General features: G+C 42.5%; 1 protein-coding gene and 1 long non-coding RNA gene across 2 annotated transcripts; one reads left to right on the top strand and one right to left on the bottom strand.

The window, feature by feature from the left end:
- Window positions 1-252: 252 nt before the first annotated feature.
- Window positions 253-4714, bottom strand: LOC120108471. Its single transcript, XR_005509812.1, has 2 exons — window positions 4674-4714; window positions 253-1482 (listed from the first exon to the last, which is right to left on the bottom strand). It is a non-coding gene; the product is annotated as an uncharacterized LOC120108471 (long non-coding RNA).
- An 18264-nt stretch (window positions 4715-22978) lies between these two features.
- On the top strand, window positions 22979-25841 carry LOC120108474 (flavanone 3-dioxygenase F3H1-like). The gene is made up of 3 exons (XM_039122075.1): window positions 22979-23442; window positions 24241-24669; window positions 25383-25841. Exons 1-3 carry the CDS (start codon window positions 23062-23064, stop codon window positions 25692-25694), a joined length of 1122 nt encoding a protein of 373 aa, XP_038978003.1. The 5' UTR covers window positions 22979-23061; the 3' UTR covers window positions 25695-25841.
- The last annotated feature ends 325 nt before the right edge of the window (window positions 25842-26166 follow it).

A 26166-nucleotide genomic window follows, 5' to 3' on the forward strand; every position in this document is an offset into this window, starting at 1 on the left:
ATGGAAATAATCCAGAATGTGAAATAATCTTTTCTTTTCAGTTCAATACTCAATGTTTAATTAATGCCAACCACAAAATGAATGAATCTTGCAAGGCCAAACATGATTGTCACCATCTGTTAAACTTTCCTATTCATATTTCCTTGTCGCTTTACTTTTTAGCAGCTGTTTCACAAAAAAAAATTATAATTAAACCGATCAACATAGGTCAATTTAGATGTATATGTTCTTGTCAACCTTAAAAGCTCATCGAAAGTTCAAATGCTTCCACTTTGTTCATAAGGAGCATCCTTATTAAGTCAACATTTAGAATTAACGCAATGATCTCAGGTTAGCAGCCATGGCTTTTTCTGTTGATGTTGAAAACCATTGCTAACCTACTTTTAGGAGATCTGAAACAAGACACAGCCTAAATTCCAGCTTTACCTACTAGGAATTGCAACCTCCTTTATGAACAATTCATGTCTAAAATGCAAATGGTGAAACATAAACTTTAGAAAGTCTTGATGATGATTCGTTGTCCCCCGGCAGATCTAACATCACATGAGCGGAGATCATAGAGCCCACACAGTGCATATTTTGACGATTGCTGACCGAAGAATGGTCCCATTCAACAACCAACTCTTAGTGATGTGCTATTTGTCAAAAAGCAGTGCTCCCATTGCCCAATGCTTCTCCTTGCACAACCGATAAGAGAACCTTCTGTTTTCTTTGGACTTGGAACCTCTTTGATTTAGAAGCCATCTATGATTGAAAGGTTATTGTGCTTCTCACTCTAGCTCAGCCATTAGTTAAAACGTTGAAAGCAGTGTCATCAGATGTGACTTGAGCTAATCCTAGATGCTACCTCTTTAACTGTGTTTTCTCTCTGTCTATATTCTTTGGCACTAGCCATAGTCTTAATGTTATGAGATTAAAAACCTCTAATTGATCAGGAATTAATGTTTAGATTCATTAATTTTATGCCTTCATTTTTCATGTCTCCAGAGTTTGTCATGACCTTTCTGAATCCAAAAAAAAAAAAAGAAGTAAAAGTTATCTGGAAGGATTTTTCTGATCAAAATGAGAACTATAAAATTCTTACTACATGTCTGTGAGTTTATTGTTTCTGTTCATGATCTTTCCAGTCAGACTGCCATATCTTTGCTTCTAGTCCACTTCGCTGCTGCATAAAGATGAACGACATGAGAAGCCATCTCAGAGAGCACGAGCATGCTCCTTGTCGCCGCCATTATCTCCCTGCTTGCCTGAATGCCTATCATCATCATACTGCCCAATACCAGTATACAGCAAATGATTTCCTGATGGTCCACATGGATCTCCCAGTAAGGACTGATATTTTTATCAGGAAGGTCTTGAAGGTGAAGATGGCATAAAATGGCGCAGTCATAGCTTCATTGAAAGAATCAACTTGCCAACTATTGGCTGGTTCATTTGAAATGAATGGAGGAGTTGCCTTTCTTCTTTCTTTCCCAACTTGATCTAGGTTCCCACAAATTACACATTATACAATTATCAGAACTCAAACCTGGAAAATGCCACAAACAAGTGGCCTTGGAATTTCTTTCAATCAAATGAGCAGTGCTGAAGATATGGAGTTTCTCACCACCAAATACAACCTTGGAGTTACTTATTAATTGATGTAACCTTGGAACAGTTTTTATTCATATGTCCCTTTCCTATGGTTAGAGACAATGCAGGTTATTTCACTAAATCAATTATTGAATCGGACCAAAAAGTAAAGGAACTCTCAATCCAATCTAGAAGTTTTATGAGTAAAAAAGGTGAAAGACCATCCAGTTTCTATTGACAAAAGGTGAAATCACAGGGTATATTGCTCTCAAGAGGTCAGAAGAAATTTTGGATTGCAGACACTCTTGGGGTGTTTGGGTGTATATAGGCTAACATATGACTATAGAATACCATATGCCAGAGGGGCTTGGTGACAGAGAATGGCTATTACATACTGAAGTCACAAACCCTGTGAAATGCTGATTTTCTACTGGATTTAGGCTCTGTTTGGGAGAGCTGTTGGCAGTAGAGCTGTTGGAAGTAGAGCTGTCTGAAGTAGAGCTGTTATAAAAAACTGTTTGCTGTTTGGTAACTACATTCGTAAAGTGTTATGGTACTTTGTTTTGTGTTTGGTAAACGAACTGAGAAAGTACTTTTGTATGACAAAATTATCATAAAGGACATTGCATAGTATTATACAACAGAACATAATAAAACATAACATATATTAATACATAAATATACGATATAGTATAATATTTTTGTAATATAAAATAATATTATTATAATATAGCATAATAGTAATATAATTATTAGAGTAAATTAATATTTGGTAATATAATATAATATTAAATTATTTAACATAACATATTAATATATTATGATATAATGTAATATATATTATATTTATAGTATAATACAATAATAAAGGTATAAAATATTATAATTATTAATATAAATTAATTTCTCATAATATAACATAATATTAAATTATTTAAAATAATATATTAATGTATTATAATGTAATGTAATATAATATAATATTTATAGTATAATACAATAATAAAAGGTATAAATATTATAATTATTAGTGTAAATAAATAATAATGTTGAAATATATTTATTTATTATCTTATTTATTCATTCATTCATTCATTTATATAAATATTTATTTATTTATTTATTATATTTTTTAAATTTTCTTTTCTTCTCTTTTTTTCTTTTCTTTTCTTCTTTTTTTCCTTTTCTTTTTCTTTTCTTTTTTTCTTCTCTTCTTCTCCTTCCTTCCTCTCCCCCGTTCTCCTTTCTTCTCCTCTCGCGCGGCCGGCGGTGCCGGAAGGGGGCCAAGCCACCGCCGCCGCGGAAGGGGGCCGGGCCGGAGCCGGCGGCGGCCGCGGGAGGGGGCCGGGTCGTGGCCAGCGGCGGCCGCGGCTGGCCCCCTAGAAAGTGCTCTCCCGCGAGGCCGACAACACCGGGCTGGGCCGTGGCGGATGCGGGAGGAGGGCGGGTCGTGACCGCCGGCGGCCGCAGGAAGGGGGAGGGCACCCCCTTCTTCTTCCTGTTCTTCGGCCCCTCCCCACCGTGGGACCTCCTTCTTCGGCACCGCCCCTTTCTGTGACGGGGACATCATCGCCGGCGGCGGCTGCGGGAAGGGGAAGACCACCCGTCTTCCTCTTCTTCGGCACCTCCCCACCATGGGGGCGGGGGAGAGAGAGGGGGTGCGACGGCGGGGCAGAGGGAGAGGGTGCGGCGGCGGGGGAGAGGGAGGGGATTCGGAAAACTCCAAATTGGAGCTTCCCCCCAAAAGCTGTTTTCAGCTTCCCGCAAAAGCTGAAACAGCTTTTCAGAAAATTTACCAAACACCATTTTTTAGCTAAAAGTAGTTTTGGAGGGCCAGAAAGTGCTTTTTGGCCCTCTAAAAGCTCTCCCAAACAGGGCCTTAATCAACTGTACTCTTGGATTGCTATCGAAGGAATGTAACCATTTTGTTTGTGATGATTGCTATGAAATAGGAATTTGGTGGAATGTATAGTAAACGTATACAAACAAGAAGCAATCACAATAAAAGGATGGAAAAAATGGGATTGGTTAATTAATACTTTTCTGATATAGCATGATACAAAAGGCAGTCCAAGGTATCAAGGAAAATGAAGAAAACAAGCAAGTGACAACTCAAGTCCAGCTACCGCAATAAACACTGCCAGATTTTTTGTGCTTCCCATGATTCTAGGATCAGTCAAGCAAGTGACAACTCAAATCCAGCTACTGCAATAAACACTGCCAAATTTTTGCGCCTCCCATGATTCTAGGATCTGTTTTTTATTTTTGTAAATATTACCATTTATTGTGTTGTAAATTTTCTTTTAAGTTACATATTTTGTACGCCTAAAATTATGCTTCTCTAATTGTATAAATATACAGAGTATGAATAGAAATTATTTGTGAGTTCAAAATTCAAAATCATAGCAGTGTGCATTCTCTTTATGGTATCAGAGCCACAAACCTCTAACAAGTGTCTATCCTTTCTTGCTTCCTGCGACATGGCTGCCATTCCTACATCTACCACTGATTCCCCAATTATCACCATCAATGCCGCAACTACCATTAAGGAAAAACTCACCCCTTCTACCTTCCCTCAGTGGAGGGCTCAAGTTGAAGCATTGCTCATTGGTTATGATCTTATTAACTTTGTCACTGGTAATAAAAAATGTCCTACTATTGATGAAACGAACTCCGCTGCCTCCAAAGTCGCGAACTCCCACTGGGTTCGCCAAGACAAACTCATCCTCCACGCAATTCTTGCCTCCACCTCCACCACTATTACCCCACTCCTTGCTGCATATAAAACATCTCATGAGGCTTGGGCAACACTTACCCGTTTATATGTGGGAAAATCACGAACGCATGTGATGCAACTCAAGGAGGATTTGACCTTGATCACTCGTGGAAATCGTACAGTCACTGAGTTCCTTCAAGCAATCAAAGTGATTGCCGATGAACTTGCAGTCATTGATCATCCTGTTTCGGAAGATGACTTAACTCTCTACATCCTCAATGGATTGGGTCCCGAATTTAGAGAAATTGTGGCACCCATTCGTGCTCGAGAGACCTCTCTGAAATTTGAAGAAATACATGATCTTCTTGTAGGTCATGAGAGTTACCTTCGACGATTGGAGAATCAATCAGCAGCAAGCTTTGTTCCCAATTACTCTCATCGGCAAGGAGGAGCTCCTGGACAGCAAAAACAAAGCCCTAAGTATTCCTCCAACAAGCCCCGCGGCAACAACGGACATAACAAAAATGGGCCCTCGCAGTAGTCTTCCTCCAATTCGGGCTACAGGAAATATAAGCCGAAGTGCCAATGGTGTGATCAAATTGGCCATACGGCCAAAAGCTGCCCAAAAAATAGTTTACAGTTTTAATAAAAAAAATAGGTTACTGTTTAATTAAAGAAAATAGTTTACTGTTTAATTAAAAAAATAGTTTACTATTTTAATCAAGAAAACATTTTACTGTTTTAATAAAAAATAGTCTACTGTTTAATAAAAAATAAAAACAGTTTACTGTTTAATTAAAGAAAATAGTTTACTGTTAAACAAAAAAATAAAACAGTTTACTGTTCTAATTAAGAAAATAGTTTACTATTTTAATATAAAAAAATAAAAGTGGCTAGCTGACTCGGCGGCATCTCACAATATGACCACCGACCTCTCTAATCTGTCAATAAATACTGAATGATGGTACTGATGAGGTGGTAATCGGTGATGGATCAGGTTTACCTGTATCTTATATTGGTTCATTATCCCTTGCATCGTCTAATCGTGTTTTTTCATTTATGTGATACCCTTTGTGTTCCCACAATTCAAAACAATCTTATTTCTGTTCACCACTTTACCAAGCATAACAATATTTACCTTGAATTTCATCCTACTTATTTTTTGGTGAAGGATCGGATCACGGGGGCGACACTACTCAAAGGCGAATGTGAAGATGGAGTGTACCCATTTCCGGAGACTCTAGAAGCAAACTCCAAAAATGCCGTTGTCTATGTTCATGAACATACTACCACCGATGGATGGCACAAAAGACTTGGTCATCCATCTTCAAAAATTGTTCGTCATTTAATTAATGCTTTTTCTTTACCCACCAATAAGCATAGACATCTATCTCTTTGCACTTCATGTTCTCAAAATAAAGCTCATCGTCAACCGTTTAATTCTTATGGTCTCACTAGCACTACTCCCCTGGAATTAATTTACACGGATGTTTGGGGTCCATCTCATGAAATTGGTATTGATGGTTCAAAATATTATGTTATTTTTGTTGACCACTATACCAAATATATCTGACTCTATCCTATGACTCATAAGTCCAATGTTCAAACAATTTTTCTGCAATTTCGAAATCTTGTGGAAAATAAGTTTAATACAAAACTAAAGAGTCTTTACTCCGATAATGGTGGAGAATATATTGGCCTCAAATCTTACCTTTCCGTCCATGGGATTAGTCATTACACAACCGCTCCCTACACTCCACAACAAAATGGTATGTCTGAAAGACGACATACGACATCGCCATCTTGTTAAGACTAGTCTCACCTTACTCACAGACGCTCACATGCCTCTCTCATATTGGCCATACGCATTTCAAACTGCTGCATATCTTATAAATCGCATGCCCACCTCGACATTGAACAATCAATCTCCATTTGAAAAATTGTTCAAACAAATCCCAAATTACATCAAGCTCAAGCAATTTGGCTGCCTATGTTATCCCTTAACTAGGCCATATAACAAACATAAACTTGAGCCCAAAGCCCAACCATGTACATTTGTGGGTTACTCACTCTCCCAAAACGCATATCTATGCCTTGAGCCCATTATACGAAAGCTCATTCACTCTCGGCATGTCATCTTCCAAGAAGGGACTTTTCCTTTTCAAAACACAAGCCCTAAAACTCCCGTGCCCACCTCACCTACATCAGTCCAAGAAAATCCCTCAGTCATGATCTCGTTGCCAAAAGTCATCTTCGCTCCGCTTCAAGCTCTAGAATCTCCGGTATTGGGTGCTGAAGTCTCGCCATCGTCTGCGACTGGGTCACCTCCTGAACCGCCTCCTCACCAAGTAAGTAATCCCTCTTCCTCTACCTTGATTTCGAATCAAATTTCTCCATTAGAAGTGCATGAATCCAATGTTTTTAAAAATAATGAAGTCTGCACTCATCGCATGACTACCCATTCTATGAACAATATTTATAAGCTAAAAAAATCATTTGTAGTCACTAAGCATCCTCTTCCACCCTCCTTGGAACCCACGAGTGTTACTGAAGCACTCACCGATTCACGATGGCGTGATGCCATGTCCTCTGAATTGACTGCTTTAATGCGTCACAATACATGGCAACTAGTTCCACCATCGAGTGATTGTAATATTGTTGGCTGTAAGTGGGTGTTTCGAATTAAGAGGCATGCTGATGGATCTGTTGATCGATTCAAGGCCAGACTCATGGCAAAAGGGTTCAATCAGAGACCAGGATTGGATTACATAGAGACATTCTGTCTTGTAGTAAAACCAGTCACCATACGCACTATGTTAACCCTTGTTGTTATGCAAGGTTGGTCCCTAAGGCAATTAGACGTCAATAATGCCTTTCTTCATGGGCATCTCACTGAAAAAGTATATATGAGGCAACCACCTGGTTTTAGGAATCCGGAAAAACCATATCATGTTTGTTGTCTTACAAAGGCAAAATAAAACAAGCACCTCATGCTTACTACTCTGTCCTCAAACAAGCACTGTTAGAATTTGGTTTCCTCAATGATAAATCTGATTCTTCTCTATTTGTGTTTCATGATGGTTCCATACTTGCCTATTGCTTGGTGTATGTTGATGATTTAATTCTCACTGGAAATAATTCGACATTCGTTGCAAGCATTATTGATCAACTTGGACAAAAATTCTCCATCAAAGACTTGGGATCATTATATTTTTTTCTTGGTGTTGAGGTCATCCCTACCAAAGAAGGCTTGTATCTAACTCAGCATAAGTATATCCGAGATATACTTGATAAAACGAGTATGGATGGAGCTAAGGATGTCACAACTTCTCTATCTACCTCAATACCTCTAAAGTTGGCAGATGGTTCCTCATCAGCTGATTCAACACAATACCGAAGAGTGATTGGAGCATTGCAATACTTGTCCTTAACAAGACCTGATATAAGCTTCGCAGTGAATAAACTGCGAGTATTGGGCCGCCAGATGGGCCGACCTAGACCGAAGTCAGCAGCCCATCTGGAGGCCACTATCGGTTGCCACGAAGGGGGGGAAGGGGGGAGAAGTGGATGTACGGTGTTCAGTCGTCGAACTCTCTAGAACCCATCTCTCTATTTCTTGATCCTACGTTACTGTTCCTTCCTCACTGTTCTCCTCCTTCCTCGGAGACCGAGCTCCCTGAACGGACGCCAGCATCGCCGGAGAAAGTGCTCATGACTCCTCCCCGAAGTTAGGTAAGCTTCCGACCATCTTAGTTTTTCTCTTCCCAGCCTTCTTCCCTTCCGATTTGCTTGGGATAACACACACACACACACAGAGAGAGACAGAGAGAGAGAAAGGAGAAAAAAAATCAAGCAAGAAAGAAAGAAAGAAAGAAAGAGAAAGAAAGAGCAGAAGGGGGGGCTCACCCGTGCGTCTCCTCCACGAAAAGGGTGTTGAGGACCCCCGCAAGCCACGCCGCAAGAGGAGCAACAACCGCACACCAACCGAGGGCCAAAATAGCCATGCCAACCAAAGAGGGCTATCAGACCACAATGAGGCCAACGGGGGGTCAAGCCAAGGCCAACTACTTTGCTTGGAAAGCCTTGGCCAAGCCCCTTCATTCGGCCGAGCACGCCCAACCTCGGCTGGGCCAAAAATGCGCCCATGCATGCCCAAACCTTGGCCAAGCATGCCCAACCTTGGCCGAACCCGCCACGCGCGCAACCCTGCCGAAGCCAAGCCGCAGCCAAATCCTGCCGCAGCCAACCTCGCTTGCTACAGTGCGGCGAGGTTCGGCAGGACGAACCTCGCCTGCTACAGTGCCTAGGGGTGGCAAAATATGACCCGACCCGTATTCGACCCGCCATAAACAGGTTTGGGTTTGGCCTAAATAGGTTTGGGTCATAAACAGGTCGACCCGTTTAACCTGTTTATTAATTGGATCGTATACAGATTTTAGATGTCTGACCCGTTTAAACCGTTTAACCCGTTTAACTGTTGGGCAGGTTAAACAGGTCTAAACAGGTTAAACGGGTTAAACAGGTCTAAACGGGTCTAAACAGGTCTAAACAGGTTAAGCGGGTCTAAACAGGTCTAAACAAGTCGGGTTGTGCAGGTTAAACAGGTCTAAATAGGTTAAACGGGTCAGGTTGGGCAAACAGGTTAAACAGGTCGGGTCGGATTGGGTAAACAGGTTAAACGGGTCGGATCGGGTTACCTGTTTAATAAACAGGTCAGGCTCAGGTTGTAATTTCTGATCTGTTTAATAAACAAGTCGGGTTCCGGTTTATGATTTTCTGACCCGACCTGCATGTGACCCGACCCGTTTATGACCCGACCCGACCCGATTGCCACCCCTAACAGTGCCCGAGCGCACAGTGCCTGTGCGCCCAGGCCCCCGCACGTCCAGGCCCGCGCCCAGCCGCGCGCCCGTACACCCGCCCGCCTGCACCCGCCCGTGCGCCAGCACCCACGAGCTTGGCGCGCGCTCAGTCCCAGTCCCACCCGAACTGGGACACGTCCAGCCAGGACGCGCGACCCGGCCAACCGGGACACGCGCCCCGTGTGCCCAGCCTGCGTGCCCAATCCCAGTCCCTCACGGACTGGGACTCTTCTAGCCCCAACTGGGACACGCGTCCCGCGCGCCCAGTCCACGGGATCCGTGCAGATCCGGCCATCCATCCACCTCCATTCAACGGCCAAGGATCAATGTCTAAGCAGCTGTGGGAGGACCTCTTCTTGGGTGATTTTGAGCCATATATCTCATGCCAATCAACGGTGGAAAAGGCCTTGTATCCATGAGAAGATAATATGCCATGTTTATCAAAAGTGAGTTACTTAGTTTTGTCTAGGGCTTAGCCTATAAATAAGGTTGTGAGGGGCCATTGTAGGGCATCCAAGGATCAATGAGTTGAGTCTTGTTTCTCTTGTGAGAGAGTCGGCCGTAAGGCTTGGGCTATTGAGGGGTTTGGCCTTCAATAGATTTTGGTTCTTAAATCTTGTGTTCTAGAACTTGGGCTAGTGGTAGATCCATCAATCTCCACTAGATTGGGCTAGGAAGAGATCTCTCAATCTCTTGCTAGATTTCTTTTGCTTTCTTTGTTCTTGTCATTTGCTTTCAATTTAGAAGAATATAAATCAAGTTTGCTTTCATTGTTGATCTTCTTCTTGCATTATTCCACCGAGCGTTGCCTACAATCGGTCCATCGTCATCGTTTTTGAAGGCGCACGCAAGGAGCACAAGGAAAGGGGCTTGGTGAGGGGCTTTGGACCGTGAGCCCCCATCAAATTGGTGCTTTCATTGAGAGATATTCCTTGAAGGAGGTAACGCTTGAATACCAATCTTCTAGATCTGAATCTGTGTTGCATATTCTGTTAGATCTAAAGTTAGAAATCAGATCATAGTTGTTGGTGAAGTTCATAAAAATTCTGCATCCTATATTTTGGGTTTGAATTTGTATTCGATTGGGGAATGTTTAATTTCTGTTTTTATTGTAAAACCCCTGTCGGAGGCTGATTGAGTGGTGTACACGCCAGGTGGGTTGGTTCATCCATTGGGTGACAACCGCAGGAGATTTGGGGACTGGTGTGAGAAGTTTCTGTGTTGCAGAAAAATTCTGCAACAAGATGTTTGTTTGGGCTGTTAAGAACATAATTTTTTGAAGCTTTGATTTTGATTTTTTGTGGAGAGTTTCAGAGCTTATTAGTCACTGTAATAGGCATCTTTACGTGTTGATTTGGTTCTATTTTGAGGAAGATATTGGCTGCTGGAGTCAGTAGACTGCTGCAGAAATTTTCTGCAGTCTAGAAATTTTTTGTGCAGCAAGTCTTTGGGGCTTGATTGAGTCTGGTTTTTGGGAGTTAGAGGGGCTGTTGTCTCAGAGTTTTAGAGTCCTAAAACAGAGGGTTAAAAGGAGATGGAGTCTCCCCAAAATAGCAACCAAAATAGGAGGTTAGAAGCCCTTGAAGTTAGTTCGGCCAACCTTAACCGGGCATTAGAAACTTTGTCCAATACTATGGCTGCAAATATGGCTGAAATAAGGAAGAAAACAATGCCAACATGGAGAGGTTGGAAAAGAGGATGCTAGAGAGGGGACATAAGAGGGTGCAAGAAGAAGTGCCTAGGTCACATGCCGCACGGCAGGGCCGGGCAAGGTATGAGAGGGATGCCATTAGTGTTCAGGGTACACATCATGTAGATCATGGCATTAGGCACCATGGGCGAATGGGAGGAAGGATAGAAGCCGAAGGCTTAGTGTTTGAGAGGTGGCTTGATGATGAGAAGGTTAGTAATGGCCATAACAATCATGATGAGGCCGATAGTGAACCCAAAGAACGGCCCTTCCATGCTCAAAGGCCTCATGGCCGAAGAGAATCCATGGCAAGAAGAGGAAGAAACATGTGGGGTAATGACTTTAGAGATGATGACTATAGGAGTCCACGGCCTAGAGAAGAAGGGCTTAGGAAACCCAAATTAACTTCCCAAAGTTTGGTGGAGGAGACCCATATGAGTGGCTTGACAAGGCGGATCAATACTTTAACGTTTATGACATCCCACGGGCTGATCGGGTGACCCTAGCTAGTTTCCACTTAGATGGTAGGGCTAGCCGATGGTGGAGGTGGATCCGGGCCTTGTATGAGAAAGAAGGAAGAAGGTTGGGGTGGACTGCCTTTATGGACGAATTCATGAAGCAATGGGGACCATCCCCCGTTGTCAATCACCATGGTCAACTTGCAAAACTTAAACAGGAGGGCATGAGGGCAAAGTCCAGACCTACATCGATGAGTTCTGGCAATAACAAACTATGGTCAGCAGATGGTCCGACAAAGCCTTGCTTGGTACCTTCATTGACGGCTTCAAACCATGGCTAGCCAAGGGGATCAAACTCAAACGACCAACGTGGCTACAAGAGGCAATGCGCATGGCGGAGATCCTAGACCAAAGCTATAATCCAAAACGACGTTCAACCAAGGATGGTGCCATCAGCAAGTTCACCAAACCACAACCATCCAAGGTAAATTTCAGATCCAAAGAGATAACTTCAACAAGCTCCAAAAATCAGCAAAGGGAGGTGAAGAAGTTGTCACGTGATAAGCTGCAAGATTACATAAAAAAGAGGCTATGTTTTAAGTGTGGTGAAAAGTGGAGCCGGGAGCATCGTTGCAAGACCGGCCAAGTCTACGTCCTTGATGCAAACAGCGACGAAGAGCCCGCTGCATCTGAAAATTCATACAGCAGCAGCGAGGAGGAAGATCACTCCGAATAGACCGAACCATGTGCAGAAAATCAGCATGCTGAATTGTCACTCAATGCACTTTGCGGCGCATCAAAATCCTCCACAATGAGGCTCATAGCTTGGATCGGCAAGCATGAGGTCTCCTTGTTAGTGGACAGCGGCTCTTCTCACAATTTCATCAACTCAGCAATCGTACGAAAGGTTGGACTCAAAGGTACATCGGTTTCACCGTTTGAAGTCAAAATTGCTAGTGGTGAAAAATTACTATGTGCTGAAATTGTTAATAATGTAAAGATGAATGTACAAGTGGTGAGAGTTAAAACCGACCTACATGTACTTCAATTAGTTGGCTTAGACATTGTATTGGGAAATGCATTGTTACGTAGTCTAGGTCGGATGGTGACCGACTTCGATGCAATGACCATGGAGTTTAGACTCGGTGGCAGAAAGAGGACATTGACGGCCTTGAGCAGCAAGGAAGTACGGCCTTACGAGGCCAACATGATAGAAAAACTTTACAAAGGAGGGGCTAGTTGCTTTGCCGTTGTTATGGCTAGCCCGAACCAAGAAGATCCTCTCCAAGATGATGCAGAAATCCAGCAGCAGCAAGTACTTGAGGGGCTGCCACCACCAATCTAGAGGGTGTTAGAGGCTCATCAAAGTGTCCTCCAGAAGCCTACTTCCCTCCCGCCACAATGAGGCTTTGATCATCCAATTCAAATGAAAGATGAGACTGCTGCGGTCAATGTTCCACCATACAGGTACGCGCACTTTCAAAAGGGAGAAATTGAGCGCCAAGTTGATGAAATGCTCAGCCAGGGGCTGATCCGATATAACTCGAGTCCCTTCTCCACACCCGTTCTATTGGTGAGAAAGAAGGATGGCTCATGGAGATTCTGCACCGACTACCGAGCCCTTAACAAAGCAACCATCAAAGACCGTTTTTCGATCCCTACGGTGGACGAGATGCTCGATGAATTGCATGGTGCCAAGTTCTTCACCAAATTGGACTTGCGAGCCGGCTACCATCAAATCAGAATGAAAGAGGAGGATGTGCACAAGACGGCCTTCAGGACACATTCCGGTCACTACGAGTACTTGGAGATGCCATTCGATCTATGCAATGCACCATCAATATTCCAAGTGGCCATGAACGAAATTTTCAGACCCTACTTGCAAAGGTTTGTCTTAGTATTTTTTAATGACATATTGATATATTCCAGATCCATGGACGAGCACCTTGGGCACTTGGAGATTGTTCTACGCACCTTGGAGGAGCACCACTTTCACATCAAGCCTTCAAAGTGTGCGTTCGCGTAAGCAGAGCTCGAGTACTTGGGCCACATAATTTCAGCCGAAGGAGTTCGTGTGGATCAGCGAAAAATTCAAACCATGCTCGATTGGCCATGGCCGAAGGATATCACGGCCCTAAGAGGATTTTTGGGGCTAACAGGCTACTACCGACGATTCGTAAAGGATTACGGGCTGATTGCAAAGCCGCTGACCACCATGCTGAAAAAGGAGGTTTCATGTGGACCATTCAAGCATGCAAGGCATTTGAAGACCTCAAGGAAGCTATGACACAAACACCGGTACTTGCCTTACCCGACTTTTTCAAACCATTCGAGGTCTACACCGACGCTAGTGGCGAAGGTATAGGTGCTGTTTTGGTGCAGGAACGACGACCCTTGGCCTTCATTTCCAAAGCATTAGGGCCAAGAAAGAAAGCTTGGAGCACCTACGCAAGAGAATTGTTGGCAGTTGTACATGCAGTAAAGGTTTGAAGGCCATACCTTCTCGGCCGACGCTTCACCATCATCACGGACCAACAAGCACTTCGCCATCTACTTCAACAGAAGATAGTGACTCCCGAACAGCAAAAATTTTTTGTAAAGTTGCTAGGTTTTGAGTACGACATCATCTATCAACCCGGCAAAGAAAACAAAGTGGCTGACGCATTGTCGCGAAGGGAGAACAATCAGATGTTGTGGGTGGCTGAAGACATGAACGAGCCGCAGAATTTTGCAGCAATCAGCGGCGTTGATTGGAGGATTTGGGACCGAGTTCGCGAGGCAACAAAGCTCGACGCCCGAGCACAAGAAATCCAAGAAAAACTAGATGCAGCGGCTACGGGTGTTGCAGAATTTAAGGTACGCGATGGTCTGATTTTTTACAAGGAAAATGTCTATGTCCCCGACGTCCCCAACTTGAGAAGGAACATCTTAGACCACTTCCACAACAGCAAGAAAGGTGGCCATTCAGGTTGTCTTCACACCTATCTTCGTGTGAAGCACTTTTTCTATTGGAAAGGGTTGAAGCACGACGTCAAAACCTTGGTGGCCGAGTGTGAGACATGTCAGAAGACCAAATATGATCCACGGGCACCCACCGGACTGCTGCAACCTCTTCCCAATCCGAACATGATATGGGAGGATTTGACCATGGACTTCATCGAGGGTCTACCGACAAGCAAGGGCTACGAGGTGATCCTAGTGGTGGTTGATCGGCAAAGTAAGTATGCACACTTCATACCTCTTAAACATCCTTATACAGCCAAGTCAGTTGCATATGCATTCATGGAGACCATTGTTTGACTCCATGGAGTACCAAGGAGCATCGTCACCGATCGAGATCGAGTCTTCATGAGTACTTTCTGGAAGGAGCTGTTCACCTTGCAAGGAAGCAAACTAAAAGCCAGTTCCTCTTACCACCCACAGACAGACGGACAGACAGAGATAGTCAACAAGACCTTGGAGCAAAACCTGCGCTGCTTCTGCCATGAGCAACAATCACGGTGGGAAGCTTTCATACCCTGGGCTGAATTCTGGTATAATACTTTCTACCATTCATTCATTAAATTGAGTCCTTTTGAACTTGTGTATGGAAGACCCCCGCCACTATTGACTACATATGAGAGGGGTACGGCCCGAAGTGAGAAAGTTGAGCAGGAATTATTGGCAAGAGACGAAGTCCTAGCAAATGTAAAAAGAGAGCTCCAGAAGGCACAAGAAAGAATGAAAAGGTACTACGAGCAAGGCCACCGAGAAGTTGTCTTCAACCCTGGCCAATTTGTCTACCTAAAGCTAAAGCCCTACCAACAAAAATCATTAAAAAATAAGTTCAGCCACAAGCTATCTCAAAAATTTTATGGGCCATTCAGAATCATAGAACGCATCAGAGAGGTCGCCTACCGACTGAAGTTACCCGCCTCATCTCAGCTTCATCCAGTCTTCCATGGATCTTGGCTCAAAGAGAAGGTTGGTGACCCAGCGTTAATTGCACCGGACTTACCCACATTTGATGAGGAGGGTCGGCTACTTCTACAAGCAGTTGAAGCTCTCAAGTACCGCATATGGCGACGAGGCCGAGAACAACACAAAATTTGGCAAGTCTTGATTCAGTGGGGCGGCTTGCCCAAGGAAGATGCTACATGGGAGGACCATGACGAGGTCTCTCAGCGGTACCCTAACTTCATCCTTGAGGGCAAGGATGTTTTTCAAGGGAGGGAAAATGTTGAGGACCTCCGCAAGCCACGCCGCAAGAGGAGCAACAACCGCACACCAACCGAGGGCTAAAGTAGCCATGCCAACCAAAGAGGGCCATCGGACCACAATGAGGCCAACGGGGGGTCAAGCCAAGGCCAACTACTTTGCTTGGGAAGCCTTGGCCAAGCCCCTTCATTCGGCCGAGCACGCCCAACCTCGGCTGAGCCAAACGTGCGCCCATGCATGCCCAAACCTCGGCCAAGCATGCCCAACCTTGGCCGAACCCACCGCACGCGTAGCCCCGCCGAAGCCAAGCCGCAGCCAAATCCGGTCGTAGCCAACCTCGCTTGCTACAGTGCGGCGAGGTTCTTGGGCAAGAACCTCGCCAGCTACAGTGCCCGAGCGCATAGTGCCCGCACGCCCAGGCCCGCACCCAGCCGCGCGCCCGCCCGCCTGCGCCCGCCCGTGCGCCAGCGGCCGCGCGCGCCCAGTCCCAGTCCCACCCGGACTGGGACACGTCCAGTCGGGACGCGCGACCCGACCAACTGGGACACGCGTCCCGTGCGCCCAGCCTGCGTGCCCAGTCCCAGTCCCTCCCGAACTAGGACTCTTCCAGCCCCAACCGAGACACACGTCGCGACCATCCGGGACACGCGTCCCGTGCGCCCAGTCCGCGGGATCCGTGCAGATCCGGCCATCCATCCGCCTCCATTCAACGGCCAAGGATCAATGTCTAACCAACTGCGGGAGGACCTCTTCTTGGGTGATTTTGAGCCATATATCTCATGCCAATCAACGGTGGAAAAGGCCTTGGATCCATGAGAAGATAATATGCCATGTTTATCAAAAATGAGTTACTTAGTTTTGTCTAGGGCTTAGCCTATAAATAAGGTAGTGAGGGGCCATTGTAGGGCATCCAAGGATCAATGAGTTGAGTCTTGTTTCTCTTGTGAGAGAGTCGGCCGTAAGGCTTGGGCTATTGGGGGGTTTGGCCTTCAATAGATTTCGGTCCTTAGATCTTATGTTCTAGGACTTGGGCTAGTGGTAGATCCATCAATCTCCACTAGATTGGGCTAGGAAGATATCTCTCAATCTCTTGCTAGATTTCTTTTGTTTTCTTTGTTCTTGTCATTTGCTTTCAATTTAGAGGAATATAAATCAAGTTTGCTTTCATTGTTGATCTTCTTCTTGCATTATTAATATTCCACCGGGCGTTGCCTACAATCGGTCTATCGTCATCGTTTTTGAAGGCACACGCGAGGAGCGCAAGGAAAGGGGCTTTGGACCGTGAGACCCATCAAAGGGCCAGCTGCTGTGGGTGCCGCCGGTTTCGGCCTGGGCCTCCCGAGCACTCCGGTGAGAGACCGCTCCCTTGTGTTCACGGAAAAGAGGAGGAGGAGGCCGAGCTTCGGATGCCGCCGGCCTCGGGCCATTTTCCCCGAGCTTCCTCTCCGCCGTGGGTTCTCCTCCCGAGCTCCCTCTCCACCGTGGGGTTTCCCCAAGCTCCATTTTGGGATCTTCCTCCTTTTGTGCTCACGGGAGAAGAGTGGGAAGGTGAGAGGAAGAAGAAAAGAGAGGAGAAGGAGGAGAAGAAAAGAGAGGGGAAGAGCTACGGGGAGAAGAAAAGGAAGGGAAGGAAGAAAGATGGGAGCACAGGATGCTTCGGGATTCGGGAAAGAAGGAGAAAAAAAAAAAAGGAGAGCTACGGGAAGCTTCGGGAAGAAACATGAAGGAAAGAAAAAGAAAAGAAAAAGAGAGGAAAAGAAAGAAAGAAAGGGAAAAAAAAAGAGGTGAGTGGAGGCCCATCGTGGACCAACTTAGGCCCAGTTCAACCATGTTGGGCCCAGTTTGGGCCGTACCCCTTTGTAGGCCCAACTTGTGCCCACTTCATCCTTGTTGGACCCTATTTGGCCGTACCCATTTATGGGTCCAATTTGGGCTCAGTTCAGTCGTGTGGGGCCCTGTTGGGCTGTGTCCAATAGTACTTTAGATTTTGCTTCGTCCTGAAATTAACAAAAAAATTTATTATATCTAAATAGGTGCACTTGATCTGTTTGTTTGAAATGGAATTTAGGCAAGGAAAGGTAAGTAATTTAATACCTCAAATTGTATTTTTCAAAGTATTTGATAAAATAATTATTAGTGATTGAATCTTGAGATATATTTTGTACCTAGTAAAATGGGTCATGCATGTTAAATATCATTTGAAATTTATGTTATGTGTTATGAAATCTGAAAAATGTGACTGGGTAAATGATGAAAAATCTATTTTGTATACATGTATGTATTCTCAGCATGGCTATAATCTGGCCGGGATTATTCGTTGGCCTTGTCGACTTGTATCTGTGAGAGACCGGTTTCGACACCGTACCACCGGTGATTAGAATAGTAGTGTTTGCACACCGTACCACCGGTGTTTAATAATAGTGATGTTTGGACACCGTACCACCGATATATAATAATAGTGGTGTTTGGCACTTTGTGCGACCCATGCCACTGGATTTCGTGGCTGTAGCCTACATATGCTGGAATTTCCGTATCAGAGTTTTTGTGAAAATGATGATGAGTTTTGAAAGAAAAAAAAATGTGCTTATCTGTGATTTAATTTCTAGTCATTATTTTGCATTTTGATTAATTATCTGATATGCTTTGACCCCACTCTGGGATATTATATTGCTTACTGGGCTAGTGTAGCTCATTATCCTATTCTATTTATTTTTCAGATCCAGAAGCTTGATCGTACGGGATTGGAGAGCACGATAGATTTTGGAAGTTTTTGCTAAAATTAGAATTTTGGTTAGTTTAACTAAAATATTTGAATTATGTTGATATATGCAAATTTTGGAAATTTTGTAAAATTTTATTTATATATATATATAATGCCAAATTTTAGGCATGTGTGATATCATTGATCTGATCAGCCGCCTTGTGCGCCCGTGCGGCCCGCCGCATGGGCGTGCGGCATCTGCCGCGCTCCGGGCTCGGGCTCGGGGCGTGACATAGACTCTCATAATTTATGCATTGTCCCGCACAAACTCATTGGACAGCCACTAAAAGACTGCTGCGTTACTTGAAGAACACTATTTTTCACGGCATCAATATAACAAAAACATCAAGCCCAGCACTCACGTGTTTCTCGGATGCTGATTGGGCCGGCAATTTGGATGATAGAATATCTCATCTTCCTTGGTAACGCACCCATTTCATGGAGTTCCAAAAAGCAACGTGTATCAACGGAAGCCGAGTATAGGGCCTTAGCAACAGCAGCAGCAGAGTCCATGTGGCTGCTATCTCTATCCCAAGAACTGAAGTTCTCATTATCACAACCACCTATACTCTTGTGTGATAATTTGGGAGCAACACAGCTAAGCTTTAATCCTGTCCAGCATTCAAGGATGAAACACATCCAAATAGACATTCATTTTGTGCGAGATTTGGTTGAGAAAAAAATTATTAATGTTCGGTATGTGCACACCAATGACCAGCTCGCAGATTTACTCACCAAGCCGCTTTCAAGACAAAGGACAGACTATCTAAGAAACAAGATCGGCCTATCCGATGGTAGCCCGTTCTTGTGGGGGCGTATCAAGGAAAATGAAGAAAACAAGCAAGTGACAACTCAAGTTCAGCTACCGCAATAAACACTCCCTGATTTTTTGTGCCTCCCATGATTCTAGGATTAGTCAAGCAAGTGACAACTCAAGTCCAGCTACCGCAATAAACACTGCCAGATTTTTTGTGCCTCCAATGATTCTAGGATCAGTCAAACAAATGACAACTCAAGTCCAGCTACCGCAATAAACACTGTCAGATTTTTTGTGCCTCCGATGATTCTAGGATCAATCAAGCAAGTGACAACTCAAGTCCAGCTACCGCAATAAACACTGCCAGATTTTTGTGCCTCCCATGATTCTAGGATCAGTTTTTTATTTTTGTAAATATTGCCATTTATTGTGTTGTAAATTTTCTTTTCAGTTACATATTTTATACGCCTAAAATTATGCTTCTTTGATTGTATAAATATACAGAGTATGAATAGAAATTATTTGTGAGTTCAAAATTCAAAACCATAGCAGTGTGCCTTCTCTTTACAAGGAATAATACAATATTATAAACTATATTTCAAGAACAGCTAAAATCAAACATGAAAGATGCAATACTGCTAAAGTATATAATGTATCGTTTGGTTTAATCTGCATCAATCTTCATCAGCAAGGCCTTGCCATGAAAAATAAATGTAGAGGTTGCTGAAGCAAAACAAATAGATTTACTCTGAACTGCATTCCTATACTCATTCATAGCTGCTCTTGCACAGGGCTTTCATTTGAGCACAATTCTACAGGTTGATCAACAAATGACTGGATGCATCACTCTAATGATGGTAGGATGGGATCAGGAGTTCATGACCATGACCATTCTGCTTGCAGACTCCAATAAAGGGCCTGTAACCTTAGAAGTTTGATAGAATTGCTGTCTAGTGTACAAGCAAACAATTGAATAAATTGAAAGTTTCTTTAAAACCAACAGTAAACTACATAACAAATGGATACACAAGATTTTCTTGCTTTCTTCATTAAAAAAAAATAAAGATTTTCTTGCTTTCGATCGATCGTCCCCAATGACATGATGCAGTCTTAAAGTGACAATGAGCAGTCTGTAAGAAAACCATTAAAAATGAAATAAATTTAATATAAAGAAAACCTCAAATCACAGATTCAAAGCTATCCAATTTGATTCCAAGAACAAAATTTGAGGTGTATACTAGCAAAATCAATGAGGACATCCTCTTCCTGCCTCCTATCCACTTGCCTCCAAACAATCCATTACTTTCATTCCCTAATCTGACTACCTGCTAGCGTCTCGTAAAATAGCAACTTGCCTTGAATTTCATTCTGCAAATCACGATCGATCGATGGTAGGGGAGGTTTAAGATGTATCATACAAGCAAAATTGCAATGTGTTCTAAGCTGTTTCATGCAAGCAAAATTGAAATTTACAAGAAGGAAAAATTTTCGATACAGTTGCGAAGGTAAAAATAACCAGGATTTAGCTAGAGAAAATCCACCAAACTATATATGGTTTTCCTGGTTCATGCTTATCAGATCCCATCTCATATATGACCACAAGATCTATAATTTTTTTTCTCCTACATGTTTAAAGTTTCCCATTGCAGCAAGCCCAACAAGGAGAGAGACTCTACATCTCTTCTCATTCCTGCTTACAGCCTAGACTAAAAAGAAAATATTCAGCATACATCTGCTTCAGGCCTCTATTCAAAAATGGTGCAAAACGATTCCATATATGAATAATAACGCCTTCTAGATGGCAGATCCCAGAAACTTTATTTAGCTGTCTAGATACTCTAAACTGCTAATTTAAATCTTCACACTTAAGATTACTGGGTAAACAATTGGAGAACACAATATTTGAAACAATGACTCTGTGCATATTTTCTTTCCTTTTCTTTAGGTAGGGAGAGGGGTTTTACATTTAATCAAAGTTCAAATAATGGTAATGAAATATTTAAGCCTGTTTGGCATCATTTTAAATTCTTATTTTTTTATTTTAAAAAACAAAATTATGCAAAGCGAGTCAAAAAAATATATTTGATATTCTCTTTTTATTTTTGCTCATTGAAAGTCACTTTCATTACTTCTAACAAAATTAAAGTAAGAAATCCTTATTTTTAATATTTTTAAAAATAAGAATTTTTTTTTTTTGAACATCACCACCAATACTATCTCCTCAACTACCACTATATCTACCACCACTGCTGCCGCTACCACCATTTGAATCTTGTGTGCACATATTTGTGTATGTATTGATGTATAGTTTACTATTAGCTAATATATTAACTACCTAGAAAGTATTTTCATCAAATTCAATTTTTTCAATTTTGAGAAGATTTCAAGCATGCGAGTATTTGGTTTTGACCAACCTGAGCAAGTCCTTGTAAACGTTTTTGCACCCTGAAAAATGTATAAAAGAATCAAATTCACAAAAAAGCATATCTCTATTAAAAGGAAAAGAAAACCCTTTATTATGCTAGCAAACATATATATTTGTGTATAAGATAATTTCCAAATAACATATTATAATCTAAAATTGTATGCACTATGATTATTAACTTAAGATAGATTATTAAAACAATACGAACATTATCTGTACACGTTATGTATGATACTTCTATTTCAGCAAAAAAAAAAAAAAAAGAAACAATACAAACATCTTCATCGACTATAAAAGTAACAAGCCTTATATTATTGTTTGGAATGTAGAATTTAATATTTATCATTGCAAGAGATCGATACTTTCACCTCTCCACTATCAGAGTATAAATCTAATCAAGGTTGTGTCTTGTGAGATAAGAATTATATGAACTTTATTACCATACAAGCACAAGTCATGAATATCAAATTGTTTATATTTTTTGAAGTCATTAACCATTTCAAGATAGGAAGGAATGATGTTTTACTTGCAAATTCTCTCTACGAAAACCGATTAAAGTTAGAAACAATTTTCTAACCATCTTTTACAAAAAAAAAAGTCAACATAAAAACAATAAATGGTATTGAGAGGAATAAAGGGACCCGGACCAGCATTTCAACATATCATCTGATTGAAGTCAATCACCACCACCACCATCATTCAAAGTTGTGGAGAGGATAGCATCCAAGGAAGATGCTCAAAATAAAATACTCACTCTCTCTTACAGCAAAGAGAGTATAACATTCAAAAGAAGGGACAGTAAAGAAAAATAGAGAGAAAAAGAGGAGCAGAGAGCAGAGTGTTAGAAATTTTTGCCTCAAGTAGATAGGTGGGGAAGGGCGTGTTGGTTATTTTAGGGACTACTTGGATAATTAAGTAGAAAATTCTATAAAATTTGTGAATTGAGCTAGTACATCCAACAAAATTATAAGATTATAAGCTAAGTTAGGCCGTAGCTTTAGAACAAGCTGACCAAATTTTATATAGAGAAAGAAAAAACTCGGCATTTTTTTTTTATAGTAGCTTCTTTTTACAGTGGGGGATTAGAACTTGAAAGGATTTCCTCTTGAGCCGCCGTTAAAGATCCGGTAAAAAGGGGGTTTTTTTCACGGCCAGGTCCATGGAGGGACGTGGAATCCCATTACGAGCAAACGGACCAAAATAACGTTGACCATCAGGTGAGAGCGTGCGTCAGGTGTCACACTAAACTCTCTCCACCAAACTCTCTCTTCCCTTCCATCACTCCCCCCTCACTCTGCTCATCACCGTCCATTCTCGTGATCTTAGGTGTGGAAATAGGGCAGGAATGCGAGTGCACACAACTTTAATGACATCAGATCAGTCCCCTCTTCTTCCACGCATGGCGCAGGAAAACCTCACAAATACTATGAGACTGTGTGTGTGAGAAGGAGAGGAAGGTGAGCGAAGGTGGTAGCTGTCACGGGCCAAGAGTGGTAGTTGGAGCTGCCACTCCTATGGACCCAACTTTATAAGCTCACTCCATGGCCACTGGCCTCTTCAGCTACATCCAACTTAGAAGAATTCCACTGTTAGAGAAGAAGAAAGAGATCAGTGATCGAAGAAATGGCACCTGCCACGCCATTCCTTCCGACGGCCACCGACGAGAAGACGCTGCGTCCGAGCTTCATTCGGGACGAGGACGAGAGACCGAAGGTGGCGTACAACCAATTCAGCGACGATATCCCCGTGATATCGTTGGCAGGGATCGACGAGGAGGAGGAAGGGGAAGGTGGTGAGAAGAGAAAGGAGATTTGCCGCAAGATTGTGGCAGCGTGCGAGGACTGGGGGATATTCCAGGTGGTGGATCATGGTGTTGATGCAGAGTTGATCTCCGAGATGACGAGGCTTTCCAAGGAGTTCTTCGCACTGCCGCCGGAGGAAAAACTCCGGTTCGACATGTCCGGCGGCAAGAAGGGTGGATTCATAGTTTCCAGCCATCTCCAGGTATGGCGTTCTTAATTAGAACAGGTGCAACTGCTTTAAGTCTCTCTCAATTCTCAAAAGGAAAAATAGAGGGTAATGTCATGAAAGGCCCTAACATAAATCTCAAAGTCCGCTGATATTCTCTTCATTTTAATGCAGAACTCATTTATTTTAGTGTTTTAATTCATTTTCTTTAAAAAAAAAGTTTGTAATAAACTATATAATTTACTATTGTTTCTTGATGTTGATTATGTTCTGAATGAATCAAATGAATTCAACAGATGGTAAGGAACTGTAATTAGAAAGCCTGACATTTTTTATTAGCCTCCACGAGAAGCAGTGAAGCATGCATGGAAAATAAAATAAGCGAAAACCATTTTTATCATTTTTCTGTGATTCATGTGTCCAATATGAGTCTCACCTTTCCTCTCCTACAAGATATATACTTCATGTTTGTAGATGAGGGGATGAATTAACAAGAACTCAACAACTCATATAATGCCTTTATATTCAAAAAATAATCTTGATCAAATATATGCTTACATTTTATACCTCAGACACCTCCATATTCTCATAGTTGGCTTCACATTTTGACCGGCAAGCATAGAATTAGCATGCCAATAGTAGTATGTGCAAATATCAATTTTGGAAGATATTCATACAAATTTCAATATTTAGGAGAATATCCAAAAAAAAAAATCTATAAAAATAATGGCTCCACAAATTAATGATTTAGAGGATTGTATTCAAACAGCATAGAAGAAGAAACTAACATTCTAGTTGTCAAAATTTTTCCCGTTTCTTGAACGATATGTGCAGGGGGAAGCAGTGCAAGACTGGAGAGAAATTGTGACATTCTTCTCATACCCGATTCGGGCTCGGGACTACTCAAGGTGGCCGGACAAGCCGGAAGGGTGGAAATCCACCGTCGAGTCGTATAGCGAGAAGCTGATGAACCTGGCATGCAAGCTTCTGGGAGTATTGTCTGAGGCCATGGGGCTTGACAAGGAGGCACTGACCCAGGCTTGTGTGGACATGGATCAGAAGGTGGTGGTTAACTTCTATCCCAAATGCCCCCAGCCGGACCTCACCCTTGGCCTAAAGAGGCACACAGACCCGGGCACCATCACCCTCCTATTCCAGGACCAAGTAGGTGGCCTCCAGGCTACAAGGGACGGAGGTAAGACATGGATCACCGTTCAGCCAGTGGCAGGTGCATTAGTGGTGAACCTTGGGGACCATGGCCATGTAAGTATCAAATTGTTACTAAATATACAATTTCCTTTAATACATTTTCATGATAATATCGTTTTTAGTAGTGCTAGCATGAATCAAACTCGTGGAAATGCCTTGAAAATATCAAAAAAATGCCCCAAAAAAGTCTTTCTTATAATTTCTTGGGTGAATGATATGATCCAAAGTTGGATGCTTTTCATGGATGATATGATAAAATCTTGGTAATTTTTAAATGCAGGTTTTCCTAGTAATACAAATATTTTAAAGCAAGCTTCGTTTTACCATATGGAACAGAATGGTACGAGACATACTGTGCCAATATTGGTTCCATATGTCGAATCGGTCATGTGTCGTACTGTACTGATGCAGTGATAATGTGATATTGGTACATAGCTTAAGATCGAGACGGCATATCTTGCTTTGAAATGAACTAATTAGAAGATTACCACCAACAGATACACTACCTTGAGTATGTCATTGTTTAGTTAATGTATGCACCCTTAATGGTACTCAAAAGTATCTGAAAGAAACTAGAGTACATCATAGCCAAGTGAGCTAGTGTGTTGTTTTAGTTTCAAGAAAATTATAAACTATAAACTGTGAAAAATGTGTAGCCATATACATTTCATTCACTGATGAAGCCGGAGCGACCTGTCAAACACTGCTTCCTTAAAACAGCACTTGAATTTTCTTGCTGATTCTAACTGGATGCTTCCTTGAGACAGTATCTGAGTAATGGCCGGTTCAAGAATGCCGACCACCAGGCGGTGGTGAACTCGAACTATGAACGGCTGTCGATCGCGACGTTCCAAAACCCAGCCCCTGAGGCAATTGTGTACCCACTGGCAATCAGGGAGGGAGAGAAGCCAGTGTTGGATGAGCCCATCACGTTCGCTGAGATGTACCGAGGGAAGATGAGCAAGGACCTGGAGCTTGCCAAGCTCAAGAAGATGGCCAAGATGGAGCAGCAGGAGGTGCTGAAGAAGGCCGGAGAGGTCACTGCCCAGCCCAAAGCTCTTAATGAAATCCTAGCTTAATAAATTAGATACAAACGTGTTGTCTTTTTCTCTCTCTATATACCTCTTTGTTTGGCAAATCGAGTGATGCTGTTTGTTTTTTGAGTGATGCTGTTTGTAACCCTTTATCATTTGCAATAAAATATCTAGATGTCAAATTTTAATATATCTGAAAGAGTGGGCTCTCAACCTTTTTTTGGTTGCAGAAATAAGTGTTTCAGAAGACAATATATAGCTTCCAAACCATCCACCCATTGTTTTGGTGCAAAGCTCCACAAATATATGTAAGAAATTGATTCAGAAGGGTTGTGTGTTCTAACTTTGCCAAACATTTTGCCATCAATCGAAATAGACAACTTGACAAGGGAATAAAATCTTATTGCGAAAAGATAAGGAAATAAAAGAAAAATAATTGAAAAGAAAGCTTTCCTTCCTGCTTCGTTATATTCTTTTGAGAAATACAATGTTTCCTTGTCTTGTTTATGCTTCTGTG

This window comes from Phoenix dactylifera, unplaced genomic scaffold (assembly GCF_009389715.1).
Source record: "Phoenix dactylifera cultivar Barhee BC4 unplaced genomic scaffold, palm_55x_up_171113_PBpolish2nd_filt_p 001348F, whole genome shotgun sequence".
NCBI lineage: Eukaryota > Viridiplantae > Streptophyta > Magnoliopsida > Arecales > Arecaceae > Phoenix > Phoenix dactylifera.

Bases quoted from the DNA above. Each gene is read 5' to 3' on its own strand.
- LOC120108474 (XM_039122075.1), top strand. From the start codon at position 23,062: ATGGCACCTGCCACGCCATTCCTTCCGACGGCCACCGACGAGAAGACG. The intron at 23,443-24,240 runs GTATGGCGTTCT...CGATATGTGCAG, and splicing joins TAGTTTCCAGCCATCTCCAG to GGGGAAGCAGTGCAAGACTG. The intron at 24,670-25,382 runs GTAAGTATCAAA...TCCTTGAGACAG, and splicing joins ACCTTGGGGACCATGGCCAT to TATCTGAGTAATGGCCGGTT.